This window comes from Capricornis sumatraensis, chromosome 6 (assembly GCF_032405125.1).
Source record: "Capricornis sumatraensis isolate serow.1 chromosome 6, serow.2, whole genome shotgun sequence".
NCBI lineage: Eukaryota > Metazoa > Chordata > Mammalia > Artiodactyla > Bovidae > Capricornis > Capricornis sumatraensis.
The window spans coordinates 90,577,319-90,600,387 of NC_091074.1; the positions used below are offsets into that span (position 1 = coordinate 90,577,319).

The 23,069-nt window shown below is 40.5% G+C and overlaps 1 protein-coding gene across 1 annotated transcript in view; it reads left to right on the forward strand.

Annotated features, from left to right (window-relative positions):
* The window catches only part of AOPEP (aminopeptidase O (putative)), a 344,774-nt gene that overhangs the window by 212,607 nt on the left and 109,098 nt on the right, over positions 1-23,069 (forward strand). Inside the window, exons 7-9 of the mRNA XM_068973712.1 lie at positions 1,689-1,791; positions 2,430-2,537; positions 15,157-15,200. Coding sequence (XP_068829813.1) covers positions 1,689-1,791; positions 2,430-2,537; positions 15,157-15,200 — 255 coding nt within the window. The remainder of the gene's footprint in view (positions 1-1,688; positions 1,792-2,429; positions 2,538-15,156; positions 15,201-23,069) is intronic.

The following is a 23,069-nucleotide window of genomic DNA, read 5'->3' on the forward strand; positions in this document are numbered from 1 at the left end:
ACTGAGTAATTTATGTATCCCTTGCCCTCACGAAGGGCTTTTCATATATTATTTCAATTATTCCCCACAGGCCCGGGAGAGATAGGTAAAGTTGTTCCCAGTTTTGCAAATCAATAAATTGAGGGTTAGAGAATTTAAGTTAACCTGCTAGTAAGTAACAGGTAGTAAGTAGTAGGTTTGAGAGTCAACACTAAGTCTTTCAGATTCCAAAGACTGTATACTTTGTAAGATCAACTACCTTTTAAAATAACGCCCCATATATATATACAGTGAAATACTACTCAGCCATAAAAGATGAAATAATGCCATTTGCAGCAACATGGATGCAACTAGAGATTATTATACTAAGTGAGGTAAGTCAGAAAGAAAGACAAATACCATATAATATTACTTATATGCAGAATCTCAAGTGTGACACAAATGAAGTTATCTATGAAACAGAAACAGACTCACAGATACGGAGAACAGACTTGTGGTTGCCAAGGAGAGTAGGGAGGGAAGAACTGCGAGGTTGGGGTTAGTAGGTGCAACCTATTATCTGTAGAATGGATAAACAACAAGGTGCTATTGTATAGCATAGGGAACTATATTCAATATCCTGTAATAAACCATAGTGGAAAAGAATATGAAAAAAATGTATATATGTGTATAACTGAATCACTTTTCTGTATAGCAGACATTAACACACATGGTAAGTCAACTCAATGCCAATAAAATACATTTTAAAACAACAAAAAATAAATATATAACTAAAAGTAAAAATAACCTCTTGCCTTTCTGATGTGCCAGCCCTCTTGTCAGCCCTTGCCTTCCCCTCACCCCAGCACACACTCTTCAGAGTTTGTCCAATAAGTGACTGGTTGTCGAACAGCTAAAAGCTGTAAATGCTCTGTCACTTACTTTGAATTTAGTTGTTGAATTGTCACTGTAACACAATTATGTTTTATTAGGGAAATTTTTAAAAATATTTAAAACCATAGAGCTTAATGGAAAATGCTCTGATGGAGAATAAGAAGACTGGTTTGGATCCTTAATGTCACCATGAATCAAAACAAGCTGTGAGACCTTGGATACAGACTTAATTTCTGTGTGCCCATTTCCCTCATTTGTGAAATGAGGAGGCTAAAGTATGTGATTACTAATGTCTCTCTCTGTTCTAAAAACATGGGCCTCTATGCCTCTTCTTATTTTGTTCTTGGGATTCTAAAATGGCTTCAGAGTACAAATATTTCTTAAAGGAGCCTTAATTACTCAATGCAAATCAAGAGAAGTGGATAACATTGGGGCTTTCAGAATTTTTTGGAATATATAAGTTCTTTACTCTTCCAAGCAAAGCTACATTTTCCACTGCATTTCCCAGTCCAACATTCCCACCAAAAGAAAAGTGTATAGTTTCTTAAATAATTCATATTGGAACTTAGATTCCTTGAGGGTCTGGCAAGCTTTAATCTTGGATAAGGTGATGTAAAATATTGCCAATAGCCAACCTCAGGTTGCCAACCCAAAATATAAGTCCCTCCTTGTTCAGTATATGAATTTATAACGTAAACCACTTAAAATTCTACCTGGCACTATTGAATAGAATTGACACTGTTAGGCAACTCTGTAAAGAAGAAATAAGGCAATATTGTGGTCCAAGTAGTTAAGAATATGCTATACTTAAAGAAAATTTTACTGCATCATTTCAGACCCAATAAAGAAAAAACTGGCCATGTGAGTGACTCAGGATCGTCTGTCATAAGACATGGGCTTAATCCGGAGAAGGCCTTCATGCAGGTTCATTACTTAAAGGTAAGCCTCTCTGAGTGACAGAAGCCAGTTATTATGGTGCAGGACTTTTAAGATTTTACATGTGAACAGTGAAGGTTAGTAACATGGTTGGGGCAAAACAAATATATGGTCAACATTGTAAATGACATTTGATTGAGCAGATTCTGATCGTCCAACAGTTAAAGCATTTCACACCCAGCATGAAGCATGAATCAAAGGAAGGGGAACTTTTCCCTTCCCTGTGCCTCCCTTCTCCCTGCTTCATGTCAGCTTTGAAGAGCAGAATCTTAAAATTGCTGTCAGGTTCCCACTAGAAGACCAGAGTGATTTTTTTTTTTAAGTATTTTAATTTGTAAAATCCTTTTCTGATAGCTAAAGGAGAGAGGAGCTGGGCCCCATTCCCCTATTGGTCCCTAATGGACATCCAGGTTTCATGTAAGCTAAGGGCAAATGAGACAGTGACAAATGGGTTGAAACATTTGATCCTTAAGCTCCAAACCCAGCCCTACTAGTAACAATGCAAAGGGCTGCCTGGGACAGGTCAGTCCAAACTTTCTAGGTGAGCATAAGGTGCTGGTGGGTAAGTTAGAGTTGATTTTGTAAGTATTTTTCTGATGAACCCATGATGGGCATCTTTTTTTCTCCTTCCTTTCTTCTAGGGCTATTTCCTTCTCCAGTTCCTTGCCAAAACACTTGGAGAGGACACCTATTTTTCATTTTTAAGAAAGTTTGTGCACACTTTCCATGGGCAGCTGATTCTTTCTCAGGTAATTAGTGAGTCCTCTTGAGTCCATGATATATAGCTGGAGAGGGTGTGGCATGTGGTAACTACATTGTGTATTAAAAAGTAGGGAAAAGATTTACGTTTCAGTGCAATAGGAAAAATAGGAAGTTAATGAAGTGGACACAGAAGTGTTTCTGGGAGGGTCATCACCCTGTCTTTTAGGACAGGCTGTAATCCAGACCTGTCCTATGTGCAAAGGGCTGTGGGTAGTTGCACCTGAAGTGAAAACCAGAAACAAAGCGATTTCCACTCTCTCCTCCACCATGAGCTTTGCAAGGTGGGCTCCTTCTCGTCCTCTGTCTCAGCTTCAACACCACAATCCCAGAGTCCCTCTCGCGGAACAGAAATGCGTCCACCCTTTTCTTCTCTACCCTCTGCCCTTTTCATTGTCTTCATTGCCATCACCATTCTTCATAATTATGTTTTCCTTTCCAGGTCCTTTTGTTTCTTTTCTCTCCCTTCCATTCTGTGTGTAAGCTCGATAAGGCCAGGATGTGCTCTTCATTTCACCGGTCCTTAGTATATGATTCACACACAGTATATGCACCATATGTATTTGATAAATAGATTAAAAACAAGATACACTGAAATATTCAAACAGGCTAGCCTGTCAGAGAGAGCCAGGTGTTTAGCCAGGTGTTAGGCTGAGCTGCACATAGCGAGAAAGTTATCAAAGAGGCAGAGGCGCTGAAAACAGCCCTCATAGCTGGTGGAGAATAAAGGTTGCAGTCTCAGCCCAGATTGGACGGTTGTGTTTGTGTGTGTGACAATTGTGCTCATATATAGTTTTGAAGTCAAATTGTGCACAATGTTAGGTGCAAAGGGTGTGCATGTAGAATCCAAACACACATGCAAGGAATAGCCTGAGTGCAACACAACTAGATAGCTGTTCCGTGTCTCCACACTCTTCTTATTCTTTGGTTGCGATAAAGGGGTCATATTTCTAAACATGTATTAGGAAGGGGAGCTTGAAAACTGGCTCAGGAGTCTTATATGGTTGGGGGACTGACCAACCCAAACCTCTTCTCACCAAGATACTGCCGAGTTGAAGGAGTGCATTAGGTTTACCGTGACCATTCTCGTAACAGCTTTCCATGGGACACTTAGTGCTCCCTCTACCAAACTTTCCATTTTACTTTTGTTTAACTCTTTTGAATTATGGCTTTATTGTTTTCTCATAACAGCGTTATTGAGATACAATTCACATACCATAAAATTCACCCTTTTAAAGTGTACCAGTCAGTCAGTGGTTTTTAGTATATTCATAATATTGTGCAACCATTGCTGTTGTCTAATTCCAGAACATTTTATCACCCCAAAAGAAATCCCACACCTATTAGCAGTCACTGCCCAATTTCCACCTCCCCCTCAGTTGTACACAACCAATCACCCACTTTCTGGCTCTATGGATTTGCCTATTCTGGACATTCCGTATAAATGGAGTCATATAATATGTGGCCTTGTGTGACTGGCTTCTTTCATTTAACATATTTTCAAAGTTCATGCTGTAGCACGTATCAGTACTTCATTTCTCTTTTTTTAATTTTACTTTCTAACCTCTTAAATTGTGGTGAAATATACGTAAGAAAATTGTCATTTAAACCATTCTTAAGTGTATAGTTAATGCATTAAGTACATTCACATTTTTGTCAACTATCACCACCATGTACCTCTAGAACATTTTAATCTTCCCCAAATGAAACTTGTATCCGTTAAACAATAACTCCACATTCTTCCCTCCCCTCAGCCCCTAGCAACCACCATTCTATTTTCTGTCTCTGAGTTTGACTATTGTAGACACCTCATGCAAATGGAATAATATAATATTTGTCCTTTTGTATCTGGATTATTTGAGTTAACAAAATGCCTTCCACTTTCATCCATGTTGTATAGCATGTATCAGAATTTTCTTCCTATTTGTTTTTATTTATTTAGATCGTATCACATAGCTTGTGGGATCTTAGCTCTCCAACCACGGACTGAACCTGAGCCCTTGGCAGTAAAAGCACAGAGTCCTCACCATTGGATCACCAGGGAATTAATTCCCTTAATTCTTTTTTAAGAATCAATATTTCCATAGTATACATATACTATATTTGGTTTATCCTCTCATCCATTAATTACTCCTCTTGGCTCTTGTGAATAATGTTGCTATGAATATTAGTGTACAAATATCTGTTCAAGTCCCTGCTTTCAATTCTTTTGAATATATACCTAGAACTGGAATTGCTGCATTATATACTGATTTAATTTTTTTAATAACTGCCATACTGTTTTTCCACAAGGGCTACATTATTTTGCATTCTCACCAGCAATGCACAAGGGTTCCAATTTCTCCACATCCTTACCAACACTTGTCATTTTATTTTTTGATAATAGCCATCATAGTGGATGTGAATGGTATTTCACTGTGGTTTTAACTTGCATTTTTCTGGTAACTATGTTGAGGATTTTTTCATGGACTTATGGGACATTTGTATATCTTTTTTTGAGAAATGTCTGTGTATATGCTAAATTGCCTCAGTCGTGTCCGACTCTTTGCGACCCTATGCACTGTAGCCCACCAGGCTCTTCTATCTATGGGATTCTCCAGGCAAGAATACTGCGGTGGATTGCTATGCCCTCCTCCCGGGGATCTTCCCCATCCAGAGGATGAACCTGTGGATCTTATGTCTCCTGCATTTGCAGGCAGGTTATTTACCCACTGGCACCACCTGGGAAGCCCTAGGAGAAATATCTATTGAGATCCTTTTCTGATTTTTTATTTGGGTTGTCTCTTATTATTGAGTTGTAAGAGTATACCTTCTAGATTCAAGTTCCTTATCAGATACATGACTTAAAAATATTTTCTTGCCTAATTAAAAAGTTGCTTGTATGTTTGTTCTAAGAGCTTAGTCATTCTAGTTCTTATAGTTAGGTCTCCTACCCATTTTGAGTTAATTTTGTATATGGTGTAAGGTAGATGGCTCAGCTTCATTGTTTTTTGTGTGAATATCCAGTTGTCTCACTTCCACTTTTGTCAAAAACACTAGTCTTACCCTCCATTGAATTGTCTTGGCATCCTTGTTGAAAATCAGTTGACCGTAAAGGTAAGAGTTTATTTCTGGTCTCTCAGTTCTAAATTCTATTGATCTCTATTTCTGTCCTTCTGCCAGTCCCACAGTAAGTTTGGAAATTATTGCTCTTTCAACTGACACATACTCATTATAAAAAAATTAATAAACAATACAGAAAAATACAATGAATGTAAATATCATTCAAAATCTCAAAATCTACTATAATTAATAGTAGGTGAATATCATTCTAGAAGTTGCATTTCTTTTATCCATTTCTATCTTTCTATATATGTTGTGTGTGTGTGTGTGTGTGTATGTGTGTGCTTAGTTGCTCAGTAGGGCCTGATTCTTTGCAACCCCATCGACTATAGCCCACCAGGCTCCTCTGTCCATAGGGTTTTTCCAGGCAAGAATACTGGAGTGGGTTGCCATTTCCTACATGCCTGATCATACACACATTTATAGATAGATGTATTTAGAAATAGTTTTATAAAAATAGACTATGTGCTTTTAATGAAAAAAATGTTTTAAATTTTATTTTACTTGAATTTAACACATGAAAAAGAAACTAAACTGAATATAAAAGACTTTCTTGAGCTTAAGATAAATATAAGAGAGATCATTTCCTAAAAGATTCTTCTACAGTTAAGAAACACAATTACAAAAAATCTTTAAGAGGTTGAGATTGTTAGTTTTTTCCTTTTTAGATATATATCTTAATTTTAGAAAGTGTCAATTTATTCTCATATATTAACATTAATATAAAAGATGAGGAAACCAGTAGTTATGTTGCAACTACTTTTTCCCTGGTTCTAGATTTTTCTTAATTAATATTTTTACATAGTTCATGTTTATATCATTAATAGTGTGTGATGTTACTGTAATTTTCACAGTTGTATAGTCCTAGTTCTGTATTTAAAGGTTTTCATTATTCAATAATAGTCATTTTACCCTGCTTCTATATTCATGAATGCTTTCTTTTGATTCAGCACTTTGTTGGCTAAATTTTGTTGTTAAATTGAAGTTCAAGTTGCTTGAGAATGTTTGCCTGTTGCCTTTACATTTGAATTACAAACTGGCTGGGTATAATATTCTTGGGTCATATTTTCATCTCCTCAGAACATTGTGGCTATTGCTCAACTGCCTTCTGGCATTAAATACTGCTGTTGAAACTTTTAAAGTCAGTCTGTTTTCCCCTCTTTATACCACTCAGATGACAGAAGAATTCTTTACCTTTGATGTTTATTAATTTAATCCAAAGTGACTTGGTGTTCATGAGTCTGCATCAGTTTTGTTTTGTTTTTTTTTTCTTGGAAAACACTGCATCTTTAGACTCAACATCTATTCTTCCTTGTTTCAGTAAATTATCTTAATTGTATCTTTGAACACATTCATTTTTTTTTTCCCTTACAGTATGCTGAATTTCAAGGTTACTGGTTATTTTTGTCATATCATCATTGTCCTCCATACATGTTATTTTCTAGTTATTTGCTTTTGTCTTTTTGTTCTTCACAGAATATGTTTATCTCAAGCAGTATTATTTTTATTATTAATGTTATTAACAGTATTATTATTTTTCTTTAATGGCGATTCTTTTTCTTGATGTTTCCATTTTATTAATGCTCCTATGGTGGTATTATTTTGGTCCCTAATTTATTCCCTTTGCTTTGAAATCTCTTCCTCTCATTTTATTGTTTTGTCATCTTGTCTTTGAATTTTCATTTTATTGAATTTATGTTCTTATTCAGTTCAGTTGCTTAGTCGTGTCCAGCTCTTTGTGACCCCATGGACTGCAGCACACCAGGCTTCCCTGTCCATCATCAACTCCTGGAGTTTACCCAAACTCACATCCATTGAGTCAGTGATGCCATCCAACCATTTCATCCTCTGTTGTCCCCTTCTCCTCCCGCTTCAATCTTTCTCAGCATCAGGGTCTTTTCACCTAACTTTCCAGGTTCTTATGCAATATTGTTCTTCACAGCATCGGACCTTGCTTCCATCACCAGTCACATCCACAACTGGGTGTTGTTTTTGCTTTGGCTCTGTCTCTTCATTCTTCCTGGAGTTATTTCTCCATTAATCTCCAGCAGCATATTGGGTATTTACGAGCCTGGGGAGTTCATCTCTCAGTGTCCTATCTTTTTGCCTTCTCATACTGTTCATGGGGTTCTCAAGGCAAGAATACTGAAGTAATTTGCCATTCCCTTCTCCAGCGGACCACATTTTGTCAGAACTCTCCACCATGACCCATCTGTCTTGGGTGGCCCTGTATGGCATGGCTTACAGTCTTATCATGTTAGACAAGGCTGTGGTCTGTGTGACTAGATTGGCTAGTTGTCTGTGATTGTAGTTTCTCTGTCTGTCCTCTGATGCCCTCTCTCCATGCCCACCATCTTACTGGGGTTTCTCTGACCTTGTACCTCGGGTATATCCTCAAGGCTGGTCCAGTGAAGCACAGCTGCCACTCCTGACCTTGGAGCTGGGATAGCGCCTCTCGGCCCCTCTAGCTCCGCGCCATGTTATTGTTATTTTCTTTTAATTTATATTTTAGTGTAAAGCATTTGTGGAGAATTATCTTCTGTGCCTTGGATTATGTTTTCTTCAAGACTGGATTCTTTGTCTTTTACATTATGCTTATTTCTAGCTCTCTCGTTATGTGGGTTTTTGCTGTATTGGTTTGCATAGCTGCCATACTTTTTTCTTGCTCATTCTCAGCATGAGTTGCACTGTCCTGACCCTGTATTTATTCTCATATGTATTGGAACATTATCTTCGATTTCTTTTGCAATTTCTCTTAGACATGTTTTTCTTCCCCTCTGAGCTCTAGTTTGAAGCTTGGATATTGGAGAGGTGGAGGAGAAGAGCTCCACTGGGGCTGTGTATAGCCTTTGTTGTAAGAATTTGGCTCCACCAACTCTTGACATTTTGTTAAAGTTTTCCCATCCAAGATTCTCTTCACCTAATTTGGGTACTGCTTTTTCCATTGCAGGTATTCTCCCAATTAATATTGTTCTTCCAATTCAGCTTGGAGCCTTAGAACCTATACAGTTCATAAGAGTATCATCCTCAGTTATTTATTTCCCAGGTTTTGCTCATCTCAACTGAGCAAACGTTTTCAGCCCCTCTACAGACAAAAAGAGAGGAAAAATAAAAATATTCCTGTGTTTTTTCCAAATGTGTGGGTATTTGTGAGAACTTGTGGGGTTTGGGCAATTCACCAGTACCACTACAGCTAAGCATGATGGAGGGGGTGGTGCAGAGGGAGGGTTGGAGGCTGTCTTGGAATGTTATGTTTCTTTCTTTAGCTTTATTCTTTGAAGTTTATGCCACAGGCTGTATTCTTTCCTTGTTTGGTTGCTGCTAGTGACATTTTTGCTAACTTTTTGAAAATGGATTGTGTTTTGTTTATATTGCTAGTTAGTTTTTGATGAGGAAGTTTCTATACAAAGAAGATCTTCAAAATCTTCTTTTTCCTATTGACTTTTGAATCCTTTCATTTCTGAACACTTCATCTACCCAGTATTTCAGAATTATCATCTTTCTACCTCTCAACTAAAATTGCTCTCTTGAGCAATGACTGATTCCTGACCATTCCATTTCTTTTCAGCATTTATCCTGCCATCACTGTCCTTATTTCAATATTTTGGTTATTTGTATTGTCCCTCCTACTGTCCCCTCCTTATGACCATAGTGATTATTCATAAAACCTCTGACAGAAATTCCTAGTTCTGTGTAAATATCAAGCCAGAGTCAGTTTATCCAGGAGAAGCTACATGCATCTGCTTTTTGTTGAAAACTTTCACCGGTACTATAAAATAATTACCAAAGTAACCATGTGCCAAAATTGGTGTCATTTAAAAAAAATTTTTAATGCTTTATTTAGTGTTTTTAGGTAATAACCAAAATAAGCTATCTAGGGCTGACCTGGTTAGTATATAGATTATTAGGAGAATAAGAAATGAAAAAAAAAACTTCCCAAGGAATACATTTTTTGACTAGATTATTGGCTTGTAACAGTTGTCAAGGATCTAGATAAAATTTCACCGCAAGTCACTGTCCAATTAGCAGGAATGTTGTTATTTTTGTGTCTTTGGCTTTAATATTTTCAGGCATACTCTAGTTTTAAGAAACTAGGGCCCTAGTATTTGTTGCTAACTGACTTTCTCATTGATCCTAGATCAAATCAGTGCCTTAAGTCCTGTTAATGATCCTAGAATCAGTCTTGAAGGAAAACCCTCCTTGTCCAAGTGATATTTGTAAGTTGCTTTTATAAAAATGCCAACATGCTGAAGTAAAGAGTGAAGACAGATGAAAGAATTGAAAAGAAGTGGTAAGGGAAGGAATACTCAAAAGAGACATCTTTCTTTTTAAACATTCTGTTGTGGAAAATGGGGAAAGGCTTCTGTGATTAGTCCACTCTGGGTGTATATGCCAATTTCTGAATGGAACCAGGAAAACTAGTATTTTGTAGTTAAGATTATGTGCCAGTTCAGTTGCTCAGTCACATCCGACTCTTTGCAACCCCATGAACTGCAGCACACTAGGCTTCCCTGTCTATCACCAACTTACGGAGCTTACTCAAACTCATGTCCATGAGATTATGTGTATTAACAGAATAAGAAGGACCAGTTGAGTTGATTCCACTGGTGGTACAAAGACTACCCTGGTGAGACCAAGTGTCTTCTTGGATTGGATGGAACACAGGACAGAAGAATGTTTAGCACTGCAGACAAACATTCCCTGGAGATACAGGCTTCGTGTCTTAGGGATGCTTGAGGTATTGAGCTTTCATGATTCAGTGTGATCCAGACATTACTTTGCCAACAAAGGTCCATCTAGTCAAGGCTATGGTTTTTCCAGTAGTCATGTGTGGATGTGAGAGTTGGACTATAAAGAAGGCTGAGTGCTGAAGAATTGATGCTTTTGAACTGTGGTGATGGAGAAGACTCTTGAGAGTCCCTTGGACTGCAAGGAGAGCCAACCAGTCCATCCTAAAGGAAATCAGTCCTGAATATTCATTGGAAGGACTGATATTGAAGCTGAAACTCCAATACTTTGGCCACATGATGCGAAGAGCTGATTCATTTGAAAAGACCCTGATGCTGGGAAAGATTGAAGGCGGGAGGAGAAGGGGACAACAGAAGATGAGATGGTTGGATGGCATCACTGACTCAATGGATGTGAGTTTGAGTGAACTCTGGGAGTTGGTGATGGACAGGGAGGCCTGGCCTGCTGCAGTCCATGTGGTCACAAAGAGTCAGACATGACTGAGTAACTGAACTGAACTGAACTGTGATCCCTTAGACCTGTCCTCCTTGGGACTGATGGGCAGCCTTCAGCTCGCTGTGTGGCCTGCAGCTCTCTGCTCTGAGCAAGAAGAGGCAGATGGCCACCTGCTAAGAAGTGGGACAGTTTCCTTTTTTAAAAAGTAAAGCAGGGCTTCTTGGGGACCTCCTACACTTTTATTGTATTCACAGAAAATCTGAAACATTGTGTTCTGCAATTTTGTAAAGAAAGATCCAATTGTAATAGGAAAATGCAAAAGGGCAGAATTAAGGTTAACTCTGGATTTCCTGCTTCTCATGCAATTAAATTTTCCCCCTTGTCATTGAGTTAATGTAATTTTCCCCCCACTTAATTGAGCATAAATTACTGGACAAATATAGGATAAATTGATATGGACTATAAGGAGATAATACAGTAAAATTAGTAAGAAATTATAATTACAGTACTTGCATTTTTAAGAAGCAAGAATTCTGTCATTAAGCCAATGAAATATCTGCAAAATAATCTAATAATATATCAGATTATGAAAAATTAATTTCTGATTCAACTTTTTTACAAAATAATTATTAATATAATAAAATCATGACTTTAAGAACCTCAGTCAAAAATATTTGTTTGCTTTCTAAATATTGCTTTTGTTTCCTTTGATACTTTTTTCTCAATATACCCACTGCAGTATATACTATACTGCATTCTATTTGGGATTGTCTCCTTCCATCTTTTACTGATCAATTTTTTTTCACTGAAGTATAGTTGATGCAATAGACTGCTTCCAAATAGAAAAAGGAGTACGTCACGGCTGTATATTGTCACCCTGCTTATTTAACTTCTATGCAGAGTACATCATGAGAAACGCTGGACTGGAAGAAACACAAGCTGGAATCAAGATTGCCGGGAGAAATATCATAACCTCAGATATGCAGATGACACCACCTTTATGGCAGAAAGTGAAGAGGAACTAAAAAGCTTCTTGTTGAAAGTGAAAGAGGAGAGTGAAAAAGTTGGCTTAAAGCTCAACATTCAGAAAACGAAGATCATGGCATCCGGTCCCATCACTTCATGGGAAATAGATGGGGAAACAGTGGAAACAGTGTCAGACTTTATTTTATTGGGCTCCCAAATCACTGCAGATGGTGACTGCAGCCAGGAAATTAAAAGACGCTTACTCCTTGGAAGAAAAGTTATGACCAACCTAGACAGCAAAAGGAGAGACATTACTTTGCTGACTAAGGTCCGTCTAGTCAAGGCTATGGTTTTTCCAGTAGTCATGTATGGATGTGAGAGTTGGACTGTGAAGAAGGCTGAGCGGTGAAGAATTGATGCTTTTGAACTGTGGTGTTGGAGAAGACTCTTGAGAGTCCCTTGGACTGCAAGGAGATCCAGCCAGTCCATTCTGAAGATCAGCTCTGGGATTTCTTTGGAAGGACTGATGCTAAAGCTGAAACTCCAGTACTTTGGCCACCTCATACGAAGAGTTGACTCATTGGAAAAGACTCTGATGCTGGGAGGGACTGGGAGCAGGAGAAGGGGATGACAGAGGATGAGATGGCTGGATGGCATCACGGACTCGATGGACGGGAGTCTGAGTGAACTCCGGGAGTTGGTGATGGACGGGGAGGCCTGGCGTGCTGTGATTCATGGGGTCGCAAAGAGTCGGACATGACTGAGTGACTGAACTGAACTGATAGTTGATGTACAACATTATGTTAGTTTCTAGTGTACTGCAAAGTGTTTCATACATTCTTTTTCAGCCTATCTTCCATTATAATGTACTACAAGATATTGAATATAGTTCCCTGCACTATATAGTAGGACCTTGTTTATTTTATACATAGTGTTGTGTAATATAATAATGTGTATCTGCTAATCCTAAACTCCTAATTTATTCCTCCCGCCTTCCCCTTTGGTAACCATAAATTTGTTTTCTATGTCTGTGAGTCTCTTTCAGTTTTGTAAATAAGTCCATTTGTCTCATTTTTTAAGATTCCATATATAAGTGATGTCATATATTTATCTTTGTCTGACTTACTTCACGTAGTATAACAATCTCTAGGTTCATTCATGTTGCTGAAAATGACATTATTTCATTCCTTTTTTCTGGCCGTGTAATATTCCATTGTGTGCATATATGTGTGTGTGTGTGTCTGTGTTATCTATCATATCTTCTTCATCTATTCATCTGTTGATGCTCACTTAGGTTGCTTCCATATCTTGGTTACTGTAAACAGTGCTATTATGAACATTAGTGTACTTAGACTGATATATGTTAATATTAGTTTTGTTGTATTTGTGTTATGTACTTTGGGTGAAGCAGCAATAGGCAAGTAGAGTCTTAGAAGGAGAACAGAGGTTGCAAGAAATAAATCTTTCACCAGTGCTCTTAATAGGGAAATTCTGTCTCTGGAAGAAATGGACCTAATCACCCATAAACACATAGGAAGGGACAGCTGACTCCGCCAGTGTAGTGATGGCTATGCTCAGTGCCATGATAGAGAAAGAACACCTTGTCATACAAATTGCTTGCAGATTTCTAGTCCCATGTAATTCCATCTGTTTGTAATACAATGGTCTGCGCTGCTGCTTGCATCTCACACTCTGAGTTACATGGATCTCATCAGAGCCCTGTGCTGACCCTGGGTCTGCAGACTAGGTTGTGGTAGGGGCGTCCATCTGAAGGGATGCTCATTTATTAATGGCAGTGTCATATTTTATCATCTGGGCTTACGCATGTGCCCTCTTTAAGGACCAATTTAAAAGGTGATTTCCAATTTATTAAAAGAAAACCTTTAAGTTCAGGTCTTACTTATCACTCAATATTAAGTCCCTAGAAAGTTAAATATTGTTCTTGTGTGTTTCATGTTCTGTATTTACCCAAAATGTATCTTATCAAACCTTCAGGTGAGGAAGGGTTGACACTAGGCTTACCCATTTAGCATATAAAAATGTACAACCCCCATGTAAATTAAAACTTCAGAATAAGAACAAAGAACTTTTTCACGTAAGTATGCCTTCAATTTACCTGGGTATCCTATGTTTTATCTCACAACCGTAGTTTAGACCAAATCAAGATTCCAGGATAAGATGGACTGAAAAGATTGGTCACTATACGCAAGATGCAGATCAAATATAAATGTGATTTTGAATATTCATATGCAGATATTTTTAGGTCTTCTTATATTATGGGTGTATTTTAAAAGAATCCTTATCTTTTGGAGGTATTTACTGAAACATTGATTGGTGAAATTATGTTAACGTTTGAGATTTACTTCTAAATAACGCAGGAGGCAAGTGAGTGGATGGCGCAGATTGGCTCTGGAACACTGGGTATGTGAAGGTTAATTACACTTTGCTACTTTTGAATGTGTCTGAAATTTTCCATTTTCCATAGTAAAGGGTAAAATGGGTATGTGTGTAAGTCATGCCCTAAGACTTAAAAAAAAAAAAATCTATTCTTGAAACATCTTAAATATCAAACAATTGAGGACTTGTGCCGTGGCACCAGAAGAGGCTGCAGATGGAGGCAGGAGCCCGTGAGCTATTTTTGGGATTGTGACATCTTTGTTCCTCCAGTGGGGTATTAATTGTCTTGGTTTTTATCTTTATTATCCATAGAGCAATGCAAAAAAGCCATTAGTTACTAGCCTCTCAGGGTTGCGATTATTCAGTATATAACAGGACCTCTGGTGGCTCAGTGGTAGAGAACCTGCCTACTAGTGCAGGAGACACAGGAGGCATGGGTTCAATCCCTGGATTGGGAAGATCCCCTAGAAAAGGAAATGCAACCCACTCCAGTATTCTTGCCTGGAGAATCCCATGGATAGAGGAGCCTGGCGGGCTACAGTCCACAGGGGTGCAAAAGAGTCAGAGATGACTGAGCAACAAACCCACAGCAGGATCTCTAGGGAAAGCTGATGAAGAGGAGAACACGGTTAAGTTAGAGGGACAGTGCCGGGTGCTATGGCTAGCCTTTTGAAAATAGTTAAACATGGAATGAAATAAACTGTTGGGTTAGGTCAGAATAACAAACATTACTTTTTTTCAATTTGTTTGTGGTTTTTACAAAAATAAATCTCTATAACTGATTGGACTGATGCCCTGGTAAGTTAATAAACTGAGTATGTAGCCTAATATTTCAGTGTCAGCCTACCTTCCCTAGCAGGTGAGCTGTCAGCAGCTGGGAATGCTCAGTCTCCGGCATGACTCCAGGCAGGGTTATTTATTGATGGACATCTTTAATGATTTGCTTTTTTCTTCTTCCAGGATTTCCTTCAAATGCTCTTGGAGAACATCCCAGAAGAAAAAAGGTGAGGACCAATTTAGGAATTAAGGGCCCAGTTTTATTTTGAATGTTAAAAATGATTCTGCCATTGTTTGGCAAATTGCAGCCTAGAAGTTTAATCTTCCTCTGTTCATAGAGGAGGGACCTAGCCCAGCCAGCAGGAGTCCTGGGATGATCAACTGGACCTAGAAATATTGGGAGTGTGGATTCTAGGAGCCAGCACGAACAGCTGGAGACACTCTGTGGCCTCAGCTGCCATGAAAAAGAATGGAGGAGAGACAAGTTCTAAAAGTTAGGGTGACTTGTTTTGGAATGTCTGAAATGTTTCAGATTTGCCATCCTTTTATTTTTAAAGTGAACATGCAAGGTTTGCTTCGTGTAAAAATCACATCGGATATGTCCATTATTGCTAAGGTCAAGAACAACAGGTTACTTGCAAGAATTTTTCTTTTCTTCTATACTTGCCCTGAAATAACCTTTCAGGTCCTCTAATAGAATGGAACAATTTCCTTAGGACCTAATACAGAAAAAGGAAAAGGAAAATTAATAGAAATGGTATATTACCTCCTTAGGCTGTTACCCAGGTCTGTTTCTGAGTAATGACTATACATTCTTTCAGGAGAACTTCTCAGGGCACAAATAGAGCAGTTTTCATGGAGGTAACAAGGTGCATTTTTCATTTTGGAGGTCTTTCTTTACATCCCCTTCCTAATAACGTTATGGAGTTCATTTGGATGGCCCAAGCCCTCTAGCTCCAAGACCACCTTGGGCTCCCCCAAGCCCACCTAGATTTTATCATTGTGAATATTTTTTATGACCCCACAAAGTAACTTTTGTTGTGACTGTGGATGTTAAGAGCAGCATCTCCATTGAACGGTGCCCACTGACCACCAACCTTCACCCTTCGAGAGGATGCCTTGCCCAGTTAGGATCACATTTTGACTAGCAGACTTAAGCTTTTTAAAAAAAATTTCCTTAAGAGTTGAGACTTCATTGCTACAATGAATGTATTTCAGCAAGTATACTAGAATATATTTTGAAACTCAAACATTGTCTTTCCTGCCAGCTAATCTCAGAATCTAATCCAGCTTTTAAAGCAGACTGTTCATCCTTTTACCTATGCAGCACGTTGTACCAATTTTATCCAGCTCTCTGAAGGCCCCACGCCTACCCGTGGAGCCTCTAATCTTTGACTCCATCGCAAGCTGATCCTCAGACACATCTGTTAGGCATGTGAGCTGTGCTGAACAAGACAAAATTTTTCAGGTTAGACCAGCCAGTTAAGGTCCTAGGGCCAGCCCGCCTGTGTCATACTGCCTTTCTCTTATTCTCTTGCTTCGATTAATTTTAACATTCTCTATTGAGTACCTCCTTTACCAGGTTTTAGGCTGGACACTAAAATAAAAAATTAATTCTATGCTTAGCCTTCAGGGAGCTCCTAGTCAGCTACTAAAAATGTACATGAAACAGGTCAAGACTCAGGGTAGGGAGTTCTTTGGTGAACTTCAGCACGGAGATAGGGCTCAGCAGTCCTATGCTCAGGCCTTCAAGCCAGAGGTCTACTGAAGGCTTCAGGTAGGGGAGTACCATCAGCAAGGTGGGTGGGGGACAGCGTGGGAGATAGATGGGATGGAGAGAACTAGATATCAGGAGACCAACCAGAGACAGAAACAGCAGTTTACTCAAGATCCAGAGCTGGGACCATGGGTGGATGGTGGCAGCGGGCTTTGAACAGAATACCTCCAGGAGTGCTGCAGTTAAGTTGGTTGATTGGCTGAGCTGAAAGGAGGAGTCTTGCGTGATCTGACCTTTCTCTGTCTGCCGCTCGGTCACACGCTGAGTATAGAAGTCTTGGTGATCCAGGCAGCAGGTGTTTGGTCTGAGGAATCAGTATGGGACAAAGGGAGGGAAGGTTGAGTGTTTGAAGGTGGAAGAGAGGAGATGAGAAACCATGTTTTAGACATCTTCAGCGAGTGGTTTCTGTCCAGATGCTGATGAGACCGAGAGAAGAAGCTAGGAGTGCTTATCCAGCGTGCCTTCCCCACCTGATGGTTCAGCAATATCAACAGCTGCCAGTTCTTTCTTTGCTCAGTTATTATGTTTGTGTGCCCATATTCATGTGTTTGTTTTAATTCAGTACTCTTCCTCCCCCTTGAAGTTAGGGAGTGCTTGTTTGTAAATGTAACCTCAGCAATCTTCATTATCTACCCAAGCACAGATGACTTGCTCTGATCAAGAAAAGAAGTAACCATGTATAAAGCGTTGAGGCATACACTGTTTGTATCCCCACGTAGGAAGGGAACTCGAAAACATAAATTACTGACATTTAAAAACCCATACAGAATGTAAGTTGCATTTCAGAACAAGAACATTTTCCGCTTCAGACCATGAACGTGGAAGCCCCCAAAGCCTGAGTCCATCAAGAACTGTGCTGCCCGTGTTCTCTGCACCTTCTTTCTGTTCCCGACGCACGGGCCTTGTGCTTTCCTGTTGGCGCGCAGATAGAAGGTGATCTTTAGAATCTCAAGGGGCCGAAGACAGAGCCAAGAGTGATAAAGACCTTTCTCCTGATCAGCACTGAGTTGATAGGCACAAGCGGCAGATATGGCTAATAGTCAGCACCTATCCTTGTCATTCCACCCCCAGAAGTCAACTGACCGAGCAATGTAGTACACACAGGACATACAATGCTCTTTCACACACACCTAGGTCTTGTTTCTGTGTACTATAATATTAAGAAGTAGTACTGGTCACTTTCCTGACCTTAAACACAACTTATTTTTCTAACCAGCATCATGCAGGATGGCCAGCCCATTCACTCCCTTGTGGCGTTAACTACATGCGACTACGTTCAGAGCTCACAGGGTCTGGAGACCCACTCCTAAAACTCAGAGCTGCCTTTCAGGACACAAGTGTACAGCATGGGAGGTCTCTGGCCAGAGGGTGAGACAGCCAGCTATTCCGGATACCCAGGAGGCCTCAGTAATGAGGCAGAAGCACCGCTCCCAGTACAGAGACGGAGGGCGTGCAGGCGTGGGTCTGTGTACTTTTAGCTGTCTGTATAAAATCAATTTCCATAGTGAGCAGACATGCAGAAGAGTAATTTCCTGTAAGTCCTGGGTCCCAGAGAAGTGGAAATGCTTCTGCTTGTCTGTTGTGATTATTTAAGCTCCATGATCTCAGAGGGGAAAAACTCACCATTGGCCTTGACTCTCTGAGTGTCTTGATTTGAAAAAGTCAGCTTTCAGCTTTACCATTGCTACATATCCAAGTCCAGAACTGAAACTTCATCTGTACTGTCATCTCAGTAATTATGATCAAAACAGGAAAAATTATGTACATTTTTAAAAATAAAACATAGAGCCCCTTTGATTCCTGAAAATTCAGCATTTTCAGACCATCTCCCATAATTTCCTTGGGAGGTAAGGCTACTTCTACTACGTCTATAATGTTTACATTTATTTTTCGTGGATGGAGTTAATGCTTTGATCTTCCTCTCAGAATTTAGCATCTTATTACACATAAGAAATCTGTAAGTGGGCAGTTTGTTGTCTGCACTGAGACCGGGAGTCTAGAAACCTAGGTCTTTTCTCTAGCTCTTTCCTTTAGCCTGGGCTGACTTTGAACAGTTTTCTTATGCTGCAGTTTCTCCATCTGCTAAAAAGCCACACGACAATTGACACCCACTTCATGAGGATATTATGAGGAATGAAGTGATAATGGTTATAAGGTGTTTTGAACCTTTCCAGGGGTAAGTGATCTGGAAACACAGGTTCTCTTCATTCACAGGAGAGTGTCTTTTGCTCCTGGATGCAGCCGAACAATGAACTCTCCTGTCCTCACGCTCCTGCCCCTCCCAAGGGTCCCCCTATCTCTTCTGAACTGTAATTGGGGGCAGACAAACAGAGCAGCCACAGCAGCAGCCAGGTCACCTTCAGCAGGAGAGATATGAGCAAGAAGTCAGCATTGGCGGAAGCCAGCACAGGCCTTCTCCTCTTGCAGGCTTGTCTGCACCGTAAATCATGAACAATATATTGTGAAGCCTGAATTCCACACAGGAAGAAAAGTGAGAGCTTTGAAGCCAGACAATAGAACATTGAGTCCCAGCACTTTGAGCACCATCTAGGAGGCCCTGAGCAAGTCCCTTAGCCTCTTGGACCTCTATTTGCTCATCTCTAACATGGGGATAATAGTATTAGTCTTGTACAGAACCCTGTCAGACCCCTATACCTGATAGGCATCCATTGAATGTTTGCCACATAGATAAGCTTTAGCCTGTTCTCCGTCTTTACTGGTGAAGGTGTGGTCCTCAGTCAGTAACACTCCAGGACTCAACTCCCCAGGCCCTGCCCTCCTCCACGCCATCCCCCAACTGTGCCAGCCCTAAAGAAGTGTCTTTCAGCTAAAAGTCTCCAAAGGAAATTTATGTCCCTGTCCTCTTACTCACTCCTCCATGGGGATGCACAACAGCTGTTCACCATCTTTTGTGAAACCGCTTGAAAATGGCCCTGTAGTCACTCCCAGAGTTCTCTTCTTCGGGATATTTAATCCCAGTTCCCTTGACCTCCCTTGTGGAGCTAATGTGCTTACCCCTTTGATCATCACTACTGCTGTCTTCTAAATCCTTTCTGAATTCTTCATTTTAAGTTGTGGCAGGTTTAAGAATGCCCATTTTCCTAGAATCTACAACATAGTGCAGCTCAGTTCCGAGTGCTGCCGCCTTCCCGGGTATCTCTTGAAGGATGAGTAACCAGACCTTTTGTCCCTCCTTGGCTGGAAAGGAAGACGATGAATGGGCTACTTAGAGAGAAGCACCAATGAAGGATAGACGAGGATAAAAACAGACCCTTGCTTCTAAATTGGGTCAAACAGTTGAGAGCGCCAGCAGGGCCTCCATAGCTGCTCAAGCCCCAGGCAGGAGCTCTACACACCAGATGAACTACCCCCTGGGTGCCAGACCAGGTGGAAACTGTTTGCATATGTTCCAAACAAGAACAAACCTTCTTCTGAACATCATCCTCAATGGAAGTTACCAAATCTGTCTTACCTTCCAGCCTGGCACATGTCACTAGAAACTAAAACAACCTCAAGTCCCCTTGGGCGCTTCTCTAAGTGGCCCTTTGACACCACTTTCCTCCTCCTGGCATATCAGTTATGCCAGGTGAGGGCATTTCCAGAGCCTCTTTCTATGGCCAAACAAATAAATCAAATCCAAGAAGTATAATCACCTTAGTGTGCTGAGAGATCATCCCATCTCTTCTGGGTATCCCACCCCCACTCCAAGTGTGCTCACATGTGCACACACCCACACACACAGGCATCTGAGGGCACGTGTGCATGCATGCACATGAACACACACTTCCATACTCTCACAGCCTACAGATGAGACTTGGCCATGGGCACTGAGATGATGACAAAGAAACTGTGGGGAAGAGCCCAGGAATGGTGGCTCCTGGCCTTTCATACAAGGCACAGCCAGTAATGTCACTGACCTGGGAACTGCACAGACAGCCTAGGTGGGTGGTCACCTTCCCCTGATTCACTTCTGGCCTCTTCCCTGTCTGGTCATCCCACAGATGAGCATCATCTCGAAAATGAATCCAAACTAGTTTTTCTCCCCTCTGTGTATTTTCTCTTTGTTGAAATAGCAACAGTTTCCCCCTTCAACCACCTTTGCTTTTGCCCTGGGTAAGGAAGACCTCCCCAGGTCCTATCACTTCATGGCAAATGGATGGGAAATGTGTCAGATTTCATTTTCTTGGGCTCCAAAATCAATGAGGATGGTGACCGCAGTTATGAAATTAAAAGACGCTTGCTCCTTAGACGAAGAGCTATGACAAACCTAGACAATGTACTAAGAAGCAGAGCCATTACTTTGCCAACAAAGGTCCATCTAGTCAAGGCTATGGCTTTTCCAGTAGTCATGTACAGATATGAAAGCTGGACCATAAAGAAAGTTGAGTGCCGAAGAAATGATGCTTTCAAACTGTGGTGCTGGAGAAGGCTCTTGAGAGTCCCTTGGACAGCAAGGAGATCAAACCAGTCAATCCTAAAGGAAATCAACCCTGAATATTCATTGGAAGGACTGATGCTGAAGCTGAAGCTCCAATTGCCCCCTGATCTGAAAAGACCCTGATGCTGGGACAGATTGTGATCAAGAGGAGAAAGAAGTGACAGAGGATGAGATGGTTGGATGACATCACTGACTCAATGGACATGAGTTTGAGCAAACTCTGGGAGATAGCGAAGGACAGGGAAGCCTGGCATGCTGCAGTTCATGGGGTTTCAAAGGGTCAGACACAATTTGGCAACTGAACAACAAGGGAAAACCAAGACACACTAGTGACTTGCTTCTCAGTGAAGAAGAAAAGGAAGAACAAGATCAGTCAACCCTGTCTTCCCTAAGCCACCTAGGCCCACTTTTCCCTCCCTCCTCACTACGTCCAGCCTACAGCAGAATGGTACAGGTGTGAGGGGAGCACTTGGCCTTCAGCATCTGTACTGATGCAGACAGCACTGTATCTTTCCACAACCTCTTTACAATTCCAAAGGGAGGGACAGGGAATATTTCATATGTGTAATGGAGTATATAATACATAAAATTTTAAAAGATACAGACCTTAATGACTTGGGAATGTCTTACTGGGCAAGGTGATTATTAACTTAAAAAGGAATAATTTTTATTGAGTCAACGATGAAATGTGTTTTGATTCATTCAAATAAAAAGTATCTCTGGGGATATGCAGGGTTAAGAGAAGTGAGTAAAACAGACACCGACCCTGGTCTCAGAGAGCTTTGATCTAGTGAGGGGACATTTACAAGTCAAGTAACAAAATAAATTGCAGTCTCAGACTGTGACAGAATGCTGTGTTACAGAAGACAAGGCCCGTGTGGGTGTGACGTACGCAGCCTGGAAAAGGATTCCAGGAAGGCCTTTGTGGCTGGAGAGGTTGGATATGAGCAGGAGATATCTCGAAGCCAGGGAGGAATTGCTTAAACTTCAATAAGACAGGAAGACATGACCTGAAGTTTGTGGAGCCTAAACATATTGTACCTTTAAAGGAGTATTTAAATCAGCAGGCATGAGACCAAAAGATTTCAGCTGACTTTGGATCAAACAAGCAATCATAACATTTCAAATAAAGCGGAATGAAGACCTGCTTGAAAACAGGCAGCAGAAGCCACGTGTGCTTCATGGCTCTGAGCCTCCTTGGGTTTGGACGATGAATTGTATCATTTTTGCTTGCTGTCATCCATTGTCACCGTGAAGTTGGCATTTCATTTTGATGCACTCAATGCTGTGAGGTTCAGTTTTCATGTTACTCCACCTCTCTCCAGGAAGCAGTCACGCCTGACATGTCCCACGAACATGCCCTCTCCTCCCTGCATAGGCACTCCCAACGAAGACTTCCTCTCAAGGCATCAAGGACCTCCTGTGGGGCCCCTTTGATTCTTAGATCTCATCATGTGCACTCCTGTGGACTAGAGAGACGCTCTACTGAATGTGACCGCGCCCCCTCCTCACTTTAACCTGAGACATCACGGCACTTTCTCCAGATTTCTCTGAAAGGACAATGCCCCGATAGTTAAAACCATTCTGTGTATTAATAATAAGTGCACTGTAACTTTTAAAAACTTATTGATTTATTTATTTTTGGCTGTGCTGGGTCTTCAGTGCTGCGCTCAGGCTTTCTCTATACTTGCGATACGGGCTTCAGTTGTTGCAGCGCACAGGCTCAGTAGTTGTGGTGTGTGGGTTTAGTGGCTCCGCAGCATGTGGAATCTTCCCAGACCAGGGATTGAACCCATGTCCCTTGCTTTGGCAGGTGGATTTCTGTCCACTGTGCCACCACTGTAACTTTTTAATCCTTTACTTTCTCGTTGTTGTTTTATT